This window comes from Malaclemys terrapin, chromosome 23, assembly GCF_027887155.1.
Source record: "Malaclemys terrapin pileata isolate rMalTer1 chromosome 23, rMalTer1.hap1, whole genome shotgun sequence".
Taxonomy (NCBI): domain Eukaryota; kingdom Metazoa; phylum Chordata; order Testudines; family Emydidae; genus Malaclemys; species Malaclemys terrapin.
In genome coordinates this window covers 12,335,270-12,349,254 of record NC_071527.1, presented here as the reverse complement: position 1 = coordinate 12,349,254, position 13,985 = coordinate 12,335,270, and the positions used below count along the sequence as shown (strand labels likewise).

General features: G+C 44.4%; 1 protein-coding gene across 8 annotated transcripts in view; it reads left to right on the top strand.

Moving 5' to 3' along the window:
- Positions 1-13,985, top strand: part of BRD4 (bromodomain containing 4) — a 203,596-nt gene that overhangs the window by 56,803 nt on the left and 132,808 nt on the right. For 3 of the 8 annotated variants that reach the window (XM_054012978.1, XM_054012980.1, XM_054012979.1), the window contains exon 2: positions 6,925-7,020. Coding sequence is in view for 5 of the 8 variants with exons in the window: in XM_054012981.1 (XP_053868956.1) it covers positions 10,547-10,689 (143 nt within the window). In the remaining 3 variants the exon portion in view is untranslated. Of the gene's footprint in view, positions 1-6,924; positions 7,021-10,537; positions 10,690-13,985 lie in introns of those variants that run through there. The other 5 variants (XM_054012981.1, XM_054012972.1, XM_054012975.1 and 2 more) reach the window with 4 other exon arrangements.

Here is a 13,985-nt window from a genome sequence, read left to right as displayed (position 1 = left end):
TCTGGTGCCTTATAGTACAGTAACCCACAGCACTGGGAGGCTCAATTGCAGGGACAGTTTATTCTATTATAGGTCTGTATGCCATGCTGATCACCATAGTATCTGAGCAGCTTCCAGTAGTGCATTAAGCACTGTGACTACACATCTGTTACATGTTTTGTCCTGCTTATTAACCTGTGCCACCCTGGGCTGGAGGATGCCCAGTACAGACAATCTTTGGAAAATTCAGCTGCCAAACTCTACAAGCCTCTACTGAAATTTTCTTCAAATGTAGGTGTTCGTTGATGGGAACAGTAAAAGGCACGTCCCTGGTAAGACAGCCACCCGGTTCCAAATTCCAAGGTCTTGTTCCAAGGCATGAGGGTGCTAGAGTTTCTCAGTGAAACAGTTATAAGAATTCTTTTCACATGGACAAAACATTTTTCCCTAATCTTGTTCTCGGGAATGGCTGACCTGTTTTACCTGAAATTTCCCCCCCCAAAAGTCAGCCTGAGGCAAACATTAGGCATGAGGAATTTAGTCAATTATAGAGTTCAGGGGACCATCACATCATCTAGTCTGACCTGTATATCACAGGCCACCAATGCCACCCACACAACCCGACAACTGAAATTAAACTGAACTATTATGACCTTCAGGAGAATAAACTATTGTGTGCCATAGGCAGAGAATAGAAAAGACTGGTGTCCACCAATTAAGTGAGCGATACATGGATAATCCCTGCAAGTGGCCCACACCCCACACTGGAGAGGAGAGGAAAGCATAAAAAAAAAGAAACCCAAGGTCGCTGCCAATCTGACCTGGGGGAAAATTTCTTTCCAACCCCACATATGACTACTAGTTAGATCTGGAACATGTGAGCAGGAACTAGGGTTACCAGGTGTCTGGTTTTCTACCAGAAAGACCGGTCAAAAAGGGAACCTGGCAAGGTGTTTGGTGACTACGGGCAGGGGAGGTGCCAGGTTATGTTGAATGTAGTCAAGTGACTTTTGACCTTTACCCCCAGCAGATGGTGGTGTTGGGTACATCTTCCTCCCAAGAAAATTTGCTGTCTCTTTTTACACCGAGACTAAAAACTTTGTTTTAGTCATTGGTAGGACCTATTCATAGCTTGCATTGATTAGGGCAGTCCATCTGCTGTAGCTTCAGGAATAAAAGCGACCATCTCAACAAACGTGAGACTGAGGGCTTCTCTATGCTTGAAATGCTGCAGCGGTGCTGCTGTATGGATGAAGCTGGGCCTCTGTAGTGCTTCAGTGAAGACGCTACCTACGCTGACAGGAGGGCTTCTCACATTGATATAGGTCAATGGCTCTCAACCTTTCCAGACTACTGTATCCCTTTCAGGAGTTGGGGGATATGCAAGACAAATCAAAGTTTCACCTCACTTAAAAATTACTTGCTTACAAAATCACTTATAAAAATACATAAGTGTCACAGGAAACTCTTAGTGAAAAATTTCTAACTTTCTCATTTTTACCATATAATTATAAAATAAATCAGTTGGAATATAAATATTGTACTTACTTCAGTGTATAGCAGGGGTTCTCAAACTGGGGATCGGGAGGTTATTACGGGGGGGTTGCGAGCGGTCAGCCTCCACCCAAACCCCGCTTTGCCTCCAGCATTTATATTGGTGTTAAATATATAAAAAAGTGTTTTTAATTTGTAAGGGGGTCACACTCAGAGGCTTGCTATGTGAAAGGGATCACCAGTACCAAAGTTAGAGAACCACCCGTGTGTTGTATATAGAGCAGTATAAACAAGTCGTATGTATGAAATTTTAGTTTTGTACTGACTTTGCTAGCGCTTATGTAGCCTGTTGTAAAACTAGGCAAATATCTAGATGAGTTGATGTACCCCCTGGAAGACCTCTGTGTACTTCCAGGTGTACATGTACCCCTGGTTGAGAACCACTAGTGTAGGTAATCCACTTCCCTAGAGGCAGTAGCTGGGTCCACTGGAAGAGCCTTCCTGTTGACGTACCATTGTCTACACTGGGAGTTAGGTCGGTATAATTGTGTCACTCAGGAGGGGTGGATTTTCCACACCCCTAAGCAATTTAGTTATACTGTACTGACATAAGTTGCTACTGTAGACCAAGTCTCAAAGAGCTTAGCTTTTTTAGCCCAGCAAAACAAAGTACAAGAGGGGATATGATTGCTGTCCTATGAGTACATCAAGCAGATAAACACTAGGGAGGGTAGATATTTATTTAAGCTAAAGGACAATGTTGGCATAAGAACAAATAGGTATGAATTTGGCCATGAAAAAATTTAGGCTGGAAATTAGACGGTTTCAAACCATCAGTGAAGTTCTGTAACAGACTCCCAGTAGGTGTCTGTTCAAATAACTTTGTTTTGAGAGAGCTTGACATATTTGAATGGGCTTGTATGATGGGGTTGATTGTGGTGATGGGGACAGGGCTCTGCAGCCCTTGGATCCCTTCTAGTTTGTCTTATATTCCTAAAATCTGATTTCCCCCTCCCCCCCCCTTCACAATGTATTCTTGGTGTGTTTTGTCTCCTTCTGAAGCATTGGAGATGGCCACAGTTGGATATGGGATGCAGGATGAAGTGGGTTGGTGCTCTGAGATGGAACTGAGAATTCTCATTCTGCTGCAGTTGAAGTGGTTTTTTTACCCACGAAAGCTTATGCCCAAATAAATCTGTTATTCTTTAAGGTGCCACTGGACTCCTTGTTGTTTTTGAGAATTCTCATAGTCTCTCTCCCTCTCTCATATATATGCTTGTCTTGCTGGTTCTTGCTTACATGTTCAAGGTCTAACTGATCACTGTATGTGGGATTGGAAAGGAATTTCCCCCCAGGTCAGATTGACAGTAGCCTTGGGCTTTTTTGCTTTCCTCTGCAGTGTGGAATGCAGGTCACTTGCTGAGATTGTGTATATATCACTTAATTCATTCCTTCCCCATGCAGGGGCCTCACCAATAGGTGCACTCCAGTCCCTTTCATTCTTTGCCTGTGGCCCACAATAGTTAAGTTTTCTGAAGGTTGTAATACTTTGGTCTAATTTCAGTTGTTGGGCTTAGTGTGTGGAAAGCTAGATAGTGTTGGTGGCCCATGATATACAGGAAGTCAGACTAGATATGGTGGATGGTTTTCTGGCCTTAAATTCTGACTGTAAGTGAATTAACTCACTGATGTATGAAGATAATGTTGCACTGAGCTCTTAATGTATGCAAACACATTATAGCACAGTGATCAGCAAACAGTTTGGGTGAATCCACACTAGAAGAGTTTTTACTATGGCCAGATCTACATTATAAACTTATATCAGTATAACCGTGTTGCTCAGGAGTGTGAAAAATCCACACCCTTGAGCAATGTAGTTATACCAACGTAACCCCTGGTGTAGATAATGATATGTTGATGGGAGAGCTTCTCCAAAACACATAGCTGCCATCTCTCAGGGAGGTGGATTAATTATGACAACAGGAGAAGCTCACCTATTGGCGTAGTTGCATCTTCATTAAAGTGCTACAGTGGCACAGCCACAGCACTGTATATGTAGATGTTTATTATGAGTTAATTCAGATGTGGTAAAATCCTAGTGTGGAAAAAGCACTTCGTGTTTTTCACCCTTAACTGGTTGAAGAAAACACTAGAGGGAGCGCAGGGTTTACCATGACTAGTTAACACCTATAAAAACTGCCTTGCCAAATTCACATTTTAAAATTGTTAGTTAACACATGGTAAAAAACACTTTTGGGGGGGTGGGGGGCTAGTGAAGACAAGGCTTTAGTTTATAACTGTATTGTATCTTCCTGGTTTCACTGCTTCCCAACCCATCTTCTCTCTGCTCTACTTCAGTAAATGCCACTACCCAAAGAGTAGTAAGATGTAAGAGCTTTGGGGGATAAAGGCAATGTGTTACTCCTGAGGGAATTCTGTACCAATAAGTTAAACATTCTGTGCACAATATTTTAAATTCCTGAAAATTTTGTGTGTCAAAATAACACTATAGAATCATGCCAATTTTGATTATGTTGGTAGTTTATTTCATAATACCTGTCAGTAAGTATATCTGTAACAATACAGGCACACACAAAAATTCCCCCAGAAGTAGAGCATTAAAGAAACCCCATATGACAACCCAGTCCCTGTTTCTCTGCCCTGTCTCCCCCAGAGCCCAGCCATGACTCTCCCCAGCCCAGACACTCACCTCCCCCCCCCCCCCCCGACAGTCGCATCTTGACACACCCCCCCCAGAGGCCAGCTACAGGCCTCCCCCCGGGCCCAGACACTCACACCACGTCCCTCCAGAGCCCAGCTGCCCTTCTCCTCCCCTCACCCCGCCCAGACACTCTCAGACCCTACCCCTCTAAACCCTAGGGATCCAGAGAGAGAAACAGCCTGATGCTGGGTCCTGGGTTGGCACAAAGTTTCCTGCGGGCCGCAGCCTCCTTTCTTCAGGGCATGCTGGGAACTGCAGCTGCCAGGAACCCTCCAATTCCCTCCTCCTCTCTCCCTCTTTCCTCCCCCCCCCCCCCCCCCCGCCCCACCTTGTCTTCTGTTTGCAAGCTGGGCTCTGCCTGGTCCAGTGGCCACCTTGTGGCTACTTTGTGGCAGCCAATACCTCTGCATCCTATTCTGTGGGAGAAAGGAAATTCTGCACAAACAACATTAAATTCTGCATTGCGCAGTGGTGCAGAATTCCTCAAGGAGTAATGTGTACTTTAAATAGATGAGGGCAGTTAATGCTGTTGGATATTTGAGTCGAGAACACAGGGGTAGCAGAGGATATTCCAGAATACAACATTCTAAGTCTTCCTATGGTTTGTTATGTCACAGCACAAGGCATTCTGAATTACCACCAGCATAACACAAACCAGTGAGGATTTCAGAGAAGGAAAGCTAGTTATGAGGGAACTTAAGAACGGCCATACTAGGTCAGACCAAAGGTCCATCTAGCCCAGTATCCTGTCTTCTGACAGTGGCCAATGCCAGGTGCCCCAGAGGGAATGAACAGAACAAGTAATCATCAAGTGATCTATCCCCTGTCGCCCCTTCCCAGCTTCTGACAAATGGGCTAGGACAGCATCCCTGCCCATCCTGGCTAATAGCCATTGATGGACCAATTCCTCCATGAATGTATCTAGTTCTTTTTTGAACCCTGTTATAGTCTTGGCCTTCACAACATTCTTTGGCAAGGAGCTCCACAGGTTGACTGTGCATTATGTGAAAAAAATACTTCCTTTAGTTTGTTTAAACCTGTTGCTTATTAATTTCATTTAGTGACTCCTAGTTCTTGTGTTATGAGATGGAGTAAATAACACTTCTTTATTTCCTTTCTCCACACCAGTCATGATTTTATAGATCTGTATCATATCCCCCCTTAGTAGTCTCTTTTCCAAACTGAAAAGGCCCAGTCTTATTAATCGCTCCTCATTTGGAAGCTGTTCCATATCCCTAATAATTTTTGTTGCCCTTTTCTGAACCTTTTTCCAATTCCAATATATATTTTTTTGAGATGGGGTGACCACATCTTGACACAGTATTCAAGTTGTATAAGCCAAACTTCCCTATTGAAGATGAAAATTAGTTGGTCCTTGAAATTTTTGTAAATTGCCAATGCAGCTGTTAACTGAGCTGTTTGAGTGGCCCTTCAGAACCTGGACTAGTGCCAAGTAACTGGAAAAGAATTTTCTTTCTCAGGGTTCTAGTTGCCTAGAAATGTTTGGCTGGGTATGTCTTTTTGCTTTAGGACAAGGTTAAGATAATTAAGTTACTTAGAATAGTGAAGAGTCCATGAAAAGGACACTTTGGCTTAGTTTAATCTAGTGATTACAGCTTCCCAGTTTTGACTGAAATATGAACTAAAATCACATACCAGCATCTTTGGAACCTGCTTATCTCCATTTGTTCCTATTTAAAGATGGTCTGGTTCTAACTTCCAAGATTTTCTTTCTTTGAGAATTCAGTTGCAAATGAAGGATGGACTTTTTAGAAGAGACGGTCTGAAAGGATATTCATAGTCCAATCCAGCAGTTGGATGGTGAAGTTCACCTTGCCATATGTTGGAATGGAGCATGTAACTGCTGGTAGAAGCATACATTTTGTGCTCTGCTTCATCAGACAACTGAAAAGCACCATGAATGATGCTGCAGGTGCCTGTTATGCTTTCCTCTGACATCTATTAAATAGCAGTGTTTTTAATAATTTTTTGTATGTCTTGGGAAGGGGAAGTTGATATGCAAGTTGTAAACGTAAGTAGAATGGCCGATGACTCTAAAATGGGGTAGTAACTTCCCTTAATAAAATTGTCTTCCAGGATGTATTCTTCGTAAGAATGTCTTGCATACTGGCTGGCAAAAGTTCACCATAAGATTAAATTAAGGAGTCTGTCGAGGTCTGATCTACCGTTCATTGTTGACAGTTGTATTGCAAGTGGCCCACACAATTTCTTTTTTTCCACCTGGGTTTCACAATTGTCAATATCAATACCATTTCCAGCTGATGAAGGACATGACTTGGCTTGTTTTAATTCCTAACTTGTGTTCTCTCTCGTCATGAAATTACAAAGATAATAGACTTCAAAAAAGAACTAGATAAATTCATGGAGGATAAGTCTATCAATGGCTATTAGCCAGGATTGGCAGGGATGGTGTCCCTAACCTCTGTTTGCCAGAAGCTGGGAATGAGGGATAGGGAATGGATTACCTGTTTCGTTCATTCCCTCTGGGACACCTGGCATTGGCCACTGTCGGTAGACAGGATACTGGGCTAGACGGACCTTTGGTCTGACCCAGTATGGCCGTTCTTACGTTCACATTTTGTGTCTTGGAGTACGGTTTTAAATACTCCTCTAAAGGGCATGGCACAGGTCCTGGGATGGAGAAACTTAATTTGTCTTGGGATCTTTAGGTCTAATACTAATGTAATATACACCTTTTTTTCGTACAGATCTTTCTTTCAATAATAAAAGCTGCAGAAATGAAGGTGAGAGGGTAACAACTGTGAAGAAAAACAGAACACATAAAGGGTCATCTCTGCTTCAAGGTAACTATCATACATTTTACTTCCTTGTGAGCCAGGCCATAATATTCAGGATGACATGACTTTCAGGCTGGATTTTTTTCAATTGTGTTTTAGGGCATACAGCATGTCTGCAGGACCTTATGGAGGGTCTTCACTCATACCTTGAGGTTATGGCACAGCAAACTTTTTTTTCATGGTGGTGATGGGAAATTAAACCAATTACAACAATCTTCTTTTAATGCAGTTGTGTATAAATCTGAGCTTGTCATATCCTCAAGTCTGGTTTACACTTAACTATTAAGTCAACATACCTACAGTACTCAGGGATGTGAAAAATTAACCAGTGGAAGAAGCTGTTGACTAAGCTATTGCCGCTTGGGGAAGTGGATTGCCTACATCCATGGGAAAAACACCTTCTGTTGATGTGGGACGTACTATAACACTGCAGCGCTATGGTGCTGTGCCGCTGTAATACCTGTAGCGTAGACATGGCCTTAGTAACCTTGTGTTCTTTGAGTGCTTGCTCATGTTGATTCCAATTAGATGTGTGTGCGCCATGTGCAAAGTCACTGGAACGTTTTTCCTTGGAGTCACACCTTCATGGCGCTGCGTATAGGGCCCTGCCAACCCACTGTCTCTCCTTACTGACGGTGACAGTTGTTGGAGTGTTCTCTTTTTTCTCTTGTTTTCGAACGATCCCCTAGTGTACTCGTAGTTCCTACCTGTAAATAGTTTCAGTAGTTAGTTAATAGTTTTTAGTGTAGTGTCATATTTGAACCCCCTCTTCTTGTTAGTTAGGATTCCCTTCCCCTGCCCGGGGCTAGGGCATGCCTCGGTCCCAGGGGTTTAAGCTATATGGGGTGTACCAAAAGCTGATGTCAAAGGGCGACCTGCACATGTCCTGCTTAAGGTGCCTGGGGAATCATAGAATCATAGAATATCAGGGTTGGAAGGGATCTCAGGAGGTCATTTAATCCAACCCCCTGCTCAAAGCAGGACCAATTCCCAACTAAATCATCCCAGCCAGGGCTTTGTCAAGCCTGACCTTAAAAACCTCTAAGGAAGGAGATTCCACCACCTCCCTAGGTAACCCATTCCAGTGCTTCACCACGCTCCTAGTGAAAAAGTTTTTCCTATTATCCAACCTAAACCACCTCCACTGCAACTTGAGACCATTACTCCTTGTTCTGTCATCTGGTACCACTGAGAACAGTCTAGATCCATCCTCTTTAGATCCCCCTTTCAGGTAGTTGAAAGCAGCTATCAAATCCCCCCTCATTCTTCTCTTCTGCAGAATAAACAATCCCAGTTTCCTCAGACTCTCCTCATAAGTTGTGCTCCAGGCCCCTAATAATTTTTGTTGCCCTCCGCTGGTCTCTTTCCAATTTTTCCACATCCTTCTTGTAGTGTGGGGCCCAAAACTGGACACAGTACTCCAGATGAGGCCTCACCAATGTCGAATAGAGGGGAATGATCACGTACCCTGATCTGCTGGCAATGCCCCTACTTATACAGCCCAAAATGCTGTTAGCCTTCTTGGCAACAAGGGCACACTGTTGACTCATATCCAGCTTCTCAGCCATTGTAACCCCTAGGTCCTTTTCTGCAGAACTGCTTCCTAGCCATTCGGTCCCTAGTCTGTAACAGTGCATGGGATTCTTCTGTCCTAAGTGCAGGACTCTGCACTTGTCCTTGTTGAACCTCATCAGGTTTCTTTTGGCCCAATCCTCTAATTTGTCTAGGTCCCTTTGTATCCTATCCCTACCCTCCAGCATATCTACCACTCCTCCCAGTTTAGTGTCATCTGCAAAAGGGAAGGAGCTTCAATGATACTGATAGCGCCAGCCTGGCCCCACCAGCGCTGGTACACCATGCTTGTGGAGCTGTCATTGGACACCCCAATCACCCCACCTTTAGTTCCGGACCTGATCACCCAGCACCACGGCCAGCTCCAGCATCCCAATCTCGAGTCTCTCCATCTCATGGTTTGGAAGCTGCATGGTTAAACCCGGTAGAGCTCACATGCTCAGATCCTGTTAGGGAGGCTCCTTGGCAGTAGGAAACCATCCACCAGGGTGACCTACTTGGCCAAGTGGAAGAGATTCTTGATCTGGTGTTCGCAGTCGTACCTCTCCGATGCAAACATCAATATCCTTTATTTTGGACTGTCTGCTACATTTAAAGAAGCAGGGCTTGTTGATTTCATCGATAAAGGCTCACTTGACGGCCATTTTGGCGTTCCACCCAGGAGTGGCAGACTGCTCGGTCTTCGCTAACCCAGTGGTGGGGTCGTTTTCTTAAAGCACTGGACAGGTTATACCCGCAAGTTCGGCAACCGATCTTGGCATGGGACCTTAATCTGGTGCTTTCGAGGCTGATGGGGCGTCCATTTGATCCCTTAGCGACATGTTCATTAGTCTATCTGTAATGGAAGGTGGCTTTCCTGGTCGCAATAATTTCAGCTAGTAGTGTGTCTGACTCAAGGCCCTCAAATCTGACCCTCTTTATACCATCTTTTACAAAAAGAAGAACAGGAGTACTTGTGGCACCTTAGAGACTAACATTTATTAGAGCATAAGCTTTCGTGGACTACAGCCCACTTCTTCGGATGCATATAGAATGGAACATATATTGAGGACACACACACACACACACTCTCTCTCTCTCTCTCTCTCTCTCTCTCTCTCTCTCTCTGTATGTGTGTATATATATCTCCTCAATATATGTTCCATTCTTTATGCATCTGAAGAAGTGGGCTGTAGTCCACGAAAGCTTATGCTCTAATAAATTTGTTAGTCTCTAAGGTGCCACAAGTACTCCCGTTCTTCTTTTTGCGGATTCAGACTAACACGGCTGCTACTCTGAAACCTGTCATCTTTTACAAAGTGCAGCTTCGGCTGCACTCAGCCTTTCTCCCTAAAGTTGTGCCTCAATTTCATGCCAATCAGGTCTTTTTTCCCTAAGCCTCACGCTAACAGCCAGGAGCAGACAGTCCAGGAGCTCCACTCTGTGGACTTTCGGCGGACATTGGCCTTTTCTATCAAGTGAATGATGCAGTTTCGTAAATCAAACCAGCTGTTTGTTGTGGTAGTGAGCAGGATGAAGGGCTTCCCGGTGTCCTCTCAAAGGGACCTATCTCCGTGCTGATGGCACATTCTACAAGAGCGCAGGCTTCCTTGGTTGCATTCCTGGCCCAGGTCCCAATCCAGATCTGTAAAGTGGCGATGTGGTTTTCGGTCCACACTTTTACTTCTCATTATGCTGTTACCCAGCATGCCAGGGACGATGCAGTGTTCTGCAGAGCAGTGCTTCAATCCAGCGGTTCCATGAACTCTGCCTCCTAGGTAAGGCTCGGGAGTCACCTACTTGGAATCAACACGAGCAAGCACTCGAAGAAAAAACAGTTACCTGCCTCTTGTAACTGTTGTTCTTTGAGATGTATTGCTCATGTCCATTCCAGGACCCACCCGCCTTCCCCTCTGTCAGAGCAATCCGGCAAGAAGGAACTGGAGATGCGGCGGGTTGGCAGGGCCCTTTATGTGGTGCCATGAAGGTACCACTCCAAGGGGCGCCTGAGCCGACCCAACGGGTACCGGTAGGGGAAAAACCTTTTGCTGACTGTCCACGCGACGCGCACACACCTACTTGGAATGGACATGAGCAACACATCTCGAAGAACAGTTACAAGAGGTAGGTAACCGGATTTTACTTATAATTGAGTCAGTCTTGTGCTACCTGTGGTTATAACTTGCACCTCTGCTGGCTCTTCCTTAGCAGTCACGTGCCAGAGCCCTACCCAATGCCCCTGTTTGGCCGTTACATCTTTCTCTCAATTGCCATGTAACCTGTCCCTTCCTTCCTTCTACAATAAAGGTATGTGACTATATGAAGACCTACAGTAAATAGAAATTTCAGTGGAAGTATGTAATAGACTAAAAACATTCCGAAAAGTGTTTGTTTAATTTTTGAAATGAATAGCAATACAGTATGGTTAGCCTTTTAACTATTGGAAAGCTTGTTTTGCTGCTTATTTAAATGTGACCCGCAAAGAAGAAATTTGGGTTTGTTATTAATCTCAGATGTATAAATGTGGCCTGAAAGGAGAGAGTGTGTGTGTGTGAAATTTCTTCTTGGGTTTTTACATTAGCAGTTATTTATTATAAAGGTCTTTACTTCTCTGTTGCTGGAAGATGTTAGAGAACTATCTTGCTTATATCATACAAGACCCTGAAACCTGAGCCTTTGAAAAGAGAGAGGATTTTTTGTTCAGATAGTTTAATGCCTGTTTAACAAACACTTGAAAGAAAAGCTCTCTATGAAAGTGTCAGCATTCTGCCCCATAAAGTACAGGCTCAGGCAGGGGGCATACTATGGCCCATGGGTGAGATCTGGCCCATCAGGGCTTTGGATCCAGCCTGTGGGATTGCCAGCCCTGTGGCGCAGTGGAGCTAAGGCAGGCTCCCTGTCTGCACCCGCCCTGCGCCGCTCCCGGAAGCGGCCGGCACCATGTCCCTGCGGCCTCTGTGGGGGTGGGGGCAGAGGGCAGCACACGGAGCCGTCTGCCTCCGCCCCCACAGGGGCCGCAGGGACATGGTGCTGGCCGCTTCCAGGAGTGGCGCGGGGCCCAGGCAGGCAGTGAGACTGCCTTAGCCCTGCTGCGCGCCGCTGCCATCCTGGAGCTGCTCCAGGATGGGAGTGGTGCGGGGCCGGAGCCTGCACCCCACACCCCGCCTGCACCCCAACCCCTTGCCCTGAGCCCGTTCCTGCACATTTCACCTCCTCCCACACCCCAATCTCCTGCCCCAGCCCTACATTCATGGCCCTGCATGCAATTTCCCCACCTAGATGTGGCCCTCGGGCCAGAAAGTTTGCCCACCCCTGGGCTAAGGGCTAGTACTCTGCACTGCAGAGGCTTTGCATGGTGCAGTGGCTATGCAGCATATGCTGGCAAAAGGCAAGTATAGTTGTCAATATAATTAAACTATCTCCCTGAACGACAGCTGTGTGGTTAGGGGTGTGTGACTTTTTTGTTCTCCTAACCAATGTAGCTATGCTAGCAAAACTTTGTTGGATAGACCTAGCCTTAGACTTTCCCACTCGTGTCCTCCTAGATGCCCAAGAAGAACAGGGAAAACTATTTAATATTCCTGATATTGCCTGGGTAAAAAAACACAGAAGAAGCTTTGGGGGAAAATGGTCTCTGTTGTTCATCCCTAAAGAAGCAGAACAGGGGACAGTCTTTTTTTTTTTTTTTTTCCTTTGCAAGTCACCTTTTAATGCTGCCACATAATTTAAATCCAGTGTAGTGCAGAATAATGGGGCTATTGATCTCTTTGCGTTCTGAGTGCATTTAATGAGGAACATGGAAGGCTTCATGGCAGTATATTATGAAAATCTGTTATGGGGGTCAGGAAAGAGCATAGAAGTATGTGAGATGTGCATATATGGAAGAATTGTGCTTGGCATGGGCCTGATGAGAATAACTGGGAACAGTGGGATGAATTGGAATAAAATTAAATTAAAAAAAAAAAAAGAAAAGCTTCCGAGCAACCTATTAAGGTGGGATAGGTTCCTTGGGAAAGAGTAGGGAAGTGCCATTGCTTAAGATGTTGAAGGGTAGACAAAGCACTGTATAGGGAGCTGCCCTGCATGGGCCAGAGCATGGACAAGGTGAGCTTGAAGGACTTGTCCATGTCATCTAATTCTAAAGTTTCTGCCATTATCACAAAGCAGTCTATATCTCTAGGGGCAAAAGGACTTTGATAAAATGTTAGTAAGCACCTGAATGAGATCTCTGGATATGGAGGAGAAACTATGCAGGTAACCATAGATGTCAGAGTTTACACATAATTGTGTGAGCAAGGATTAAGGATTCTAATAACAGATTATTGCAGTATGACTGTTAAATTTGTTCCAGACAGTGTTGTCTTGCTGGTGACATGAATGCTATTCTCACTAGCTGCCTAAATCGGTCAGATGGAAAAGTAATCCTATTTGTGATTCCCCACTGACACAGATTGCATAATTAAAATAGGGAAGATCTGCTGTGAATTTAAATGAGCTGTTTTTGTATTTTGCTGCTGCTATTTGTGGGTTTTAAAGCTGTATAGTGAGGTGAAATTGCACCAATATTTGCTTAAATGTTATAACTGTTGGACATAAGTGCCAATTCCATATTGAGTTCATGATATAAGAATGGATTTTTATATAGTCTTAGAAAAAGCAAATTCAGCCCACCCACTTCCTTTTTTGTAAGGGATATTCAAGAAATTGATGAAACCGCATAAATTAAATTAGCAGTTGGGTCTAATTAAATACTTTGCATCATATAGCTAAGGATATCAAACACGTTCCCTTTGGAGTACATATTCATAGATTCCAAGACCAAACGGGACCATTGTGATCATCTAATTTGACCATCTGTATAACACAGACCAGAGAACTTTCCCAAAATAATTCCTAGAGCAGATCTTGTAGAAAAGCATCCAGTCTTGATTTAAAAACTGTCAATGATGGAGAATCCACCATAATCCTTGGCAAGTTGTTCCAATGATTAATCATTCTCACTCTTAAACATTTATGCCTTAGTTCTGGTCTCAATTTTTATAGCTTCAACTTCCGGCCATTGGATCAGACTGCTACAGACTAGGGACCGAGTGGCTAGGCAGCAGTTCTGCAGAAAAGGACCTAGGGATTACAGTGGACGAGAAGCTGGATATGAGTCAACAGTATGCCCTTGTTGCCACGAAGGCTTATGGCATTTTGGGCTGTATAGGTAGGGGCATTGCCAGCAGATCAAGGGATGTGATCATTCCCCTCTATTCGGTATTGGTGAGGCCTCATCTGGAGTACTGTCCAGTTTTGGGCCACACACTACAAGAAGGATGTGGAAAAATTGGAAAGAGTCCAGCGGAGGGCAACAAAAACTATTAGGGGCCTGGAGCACATGACTTATGAGGAGAGGCTGAGGGAACTGGGCTTATTTA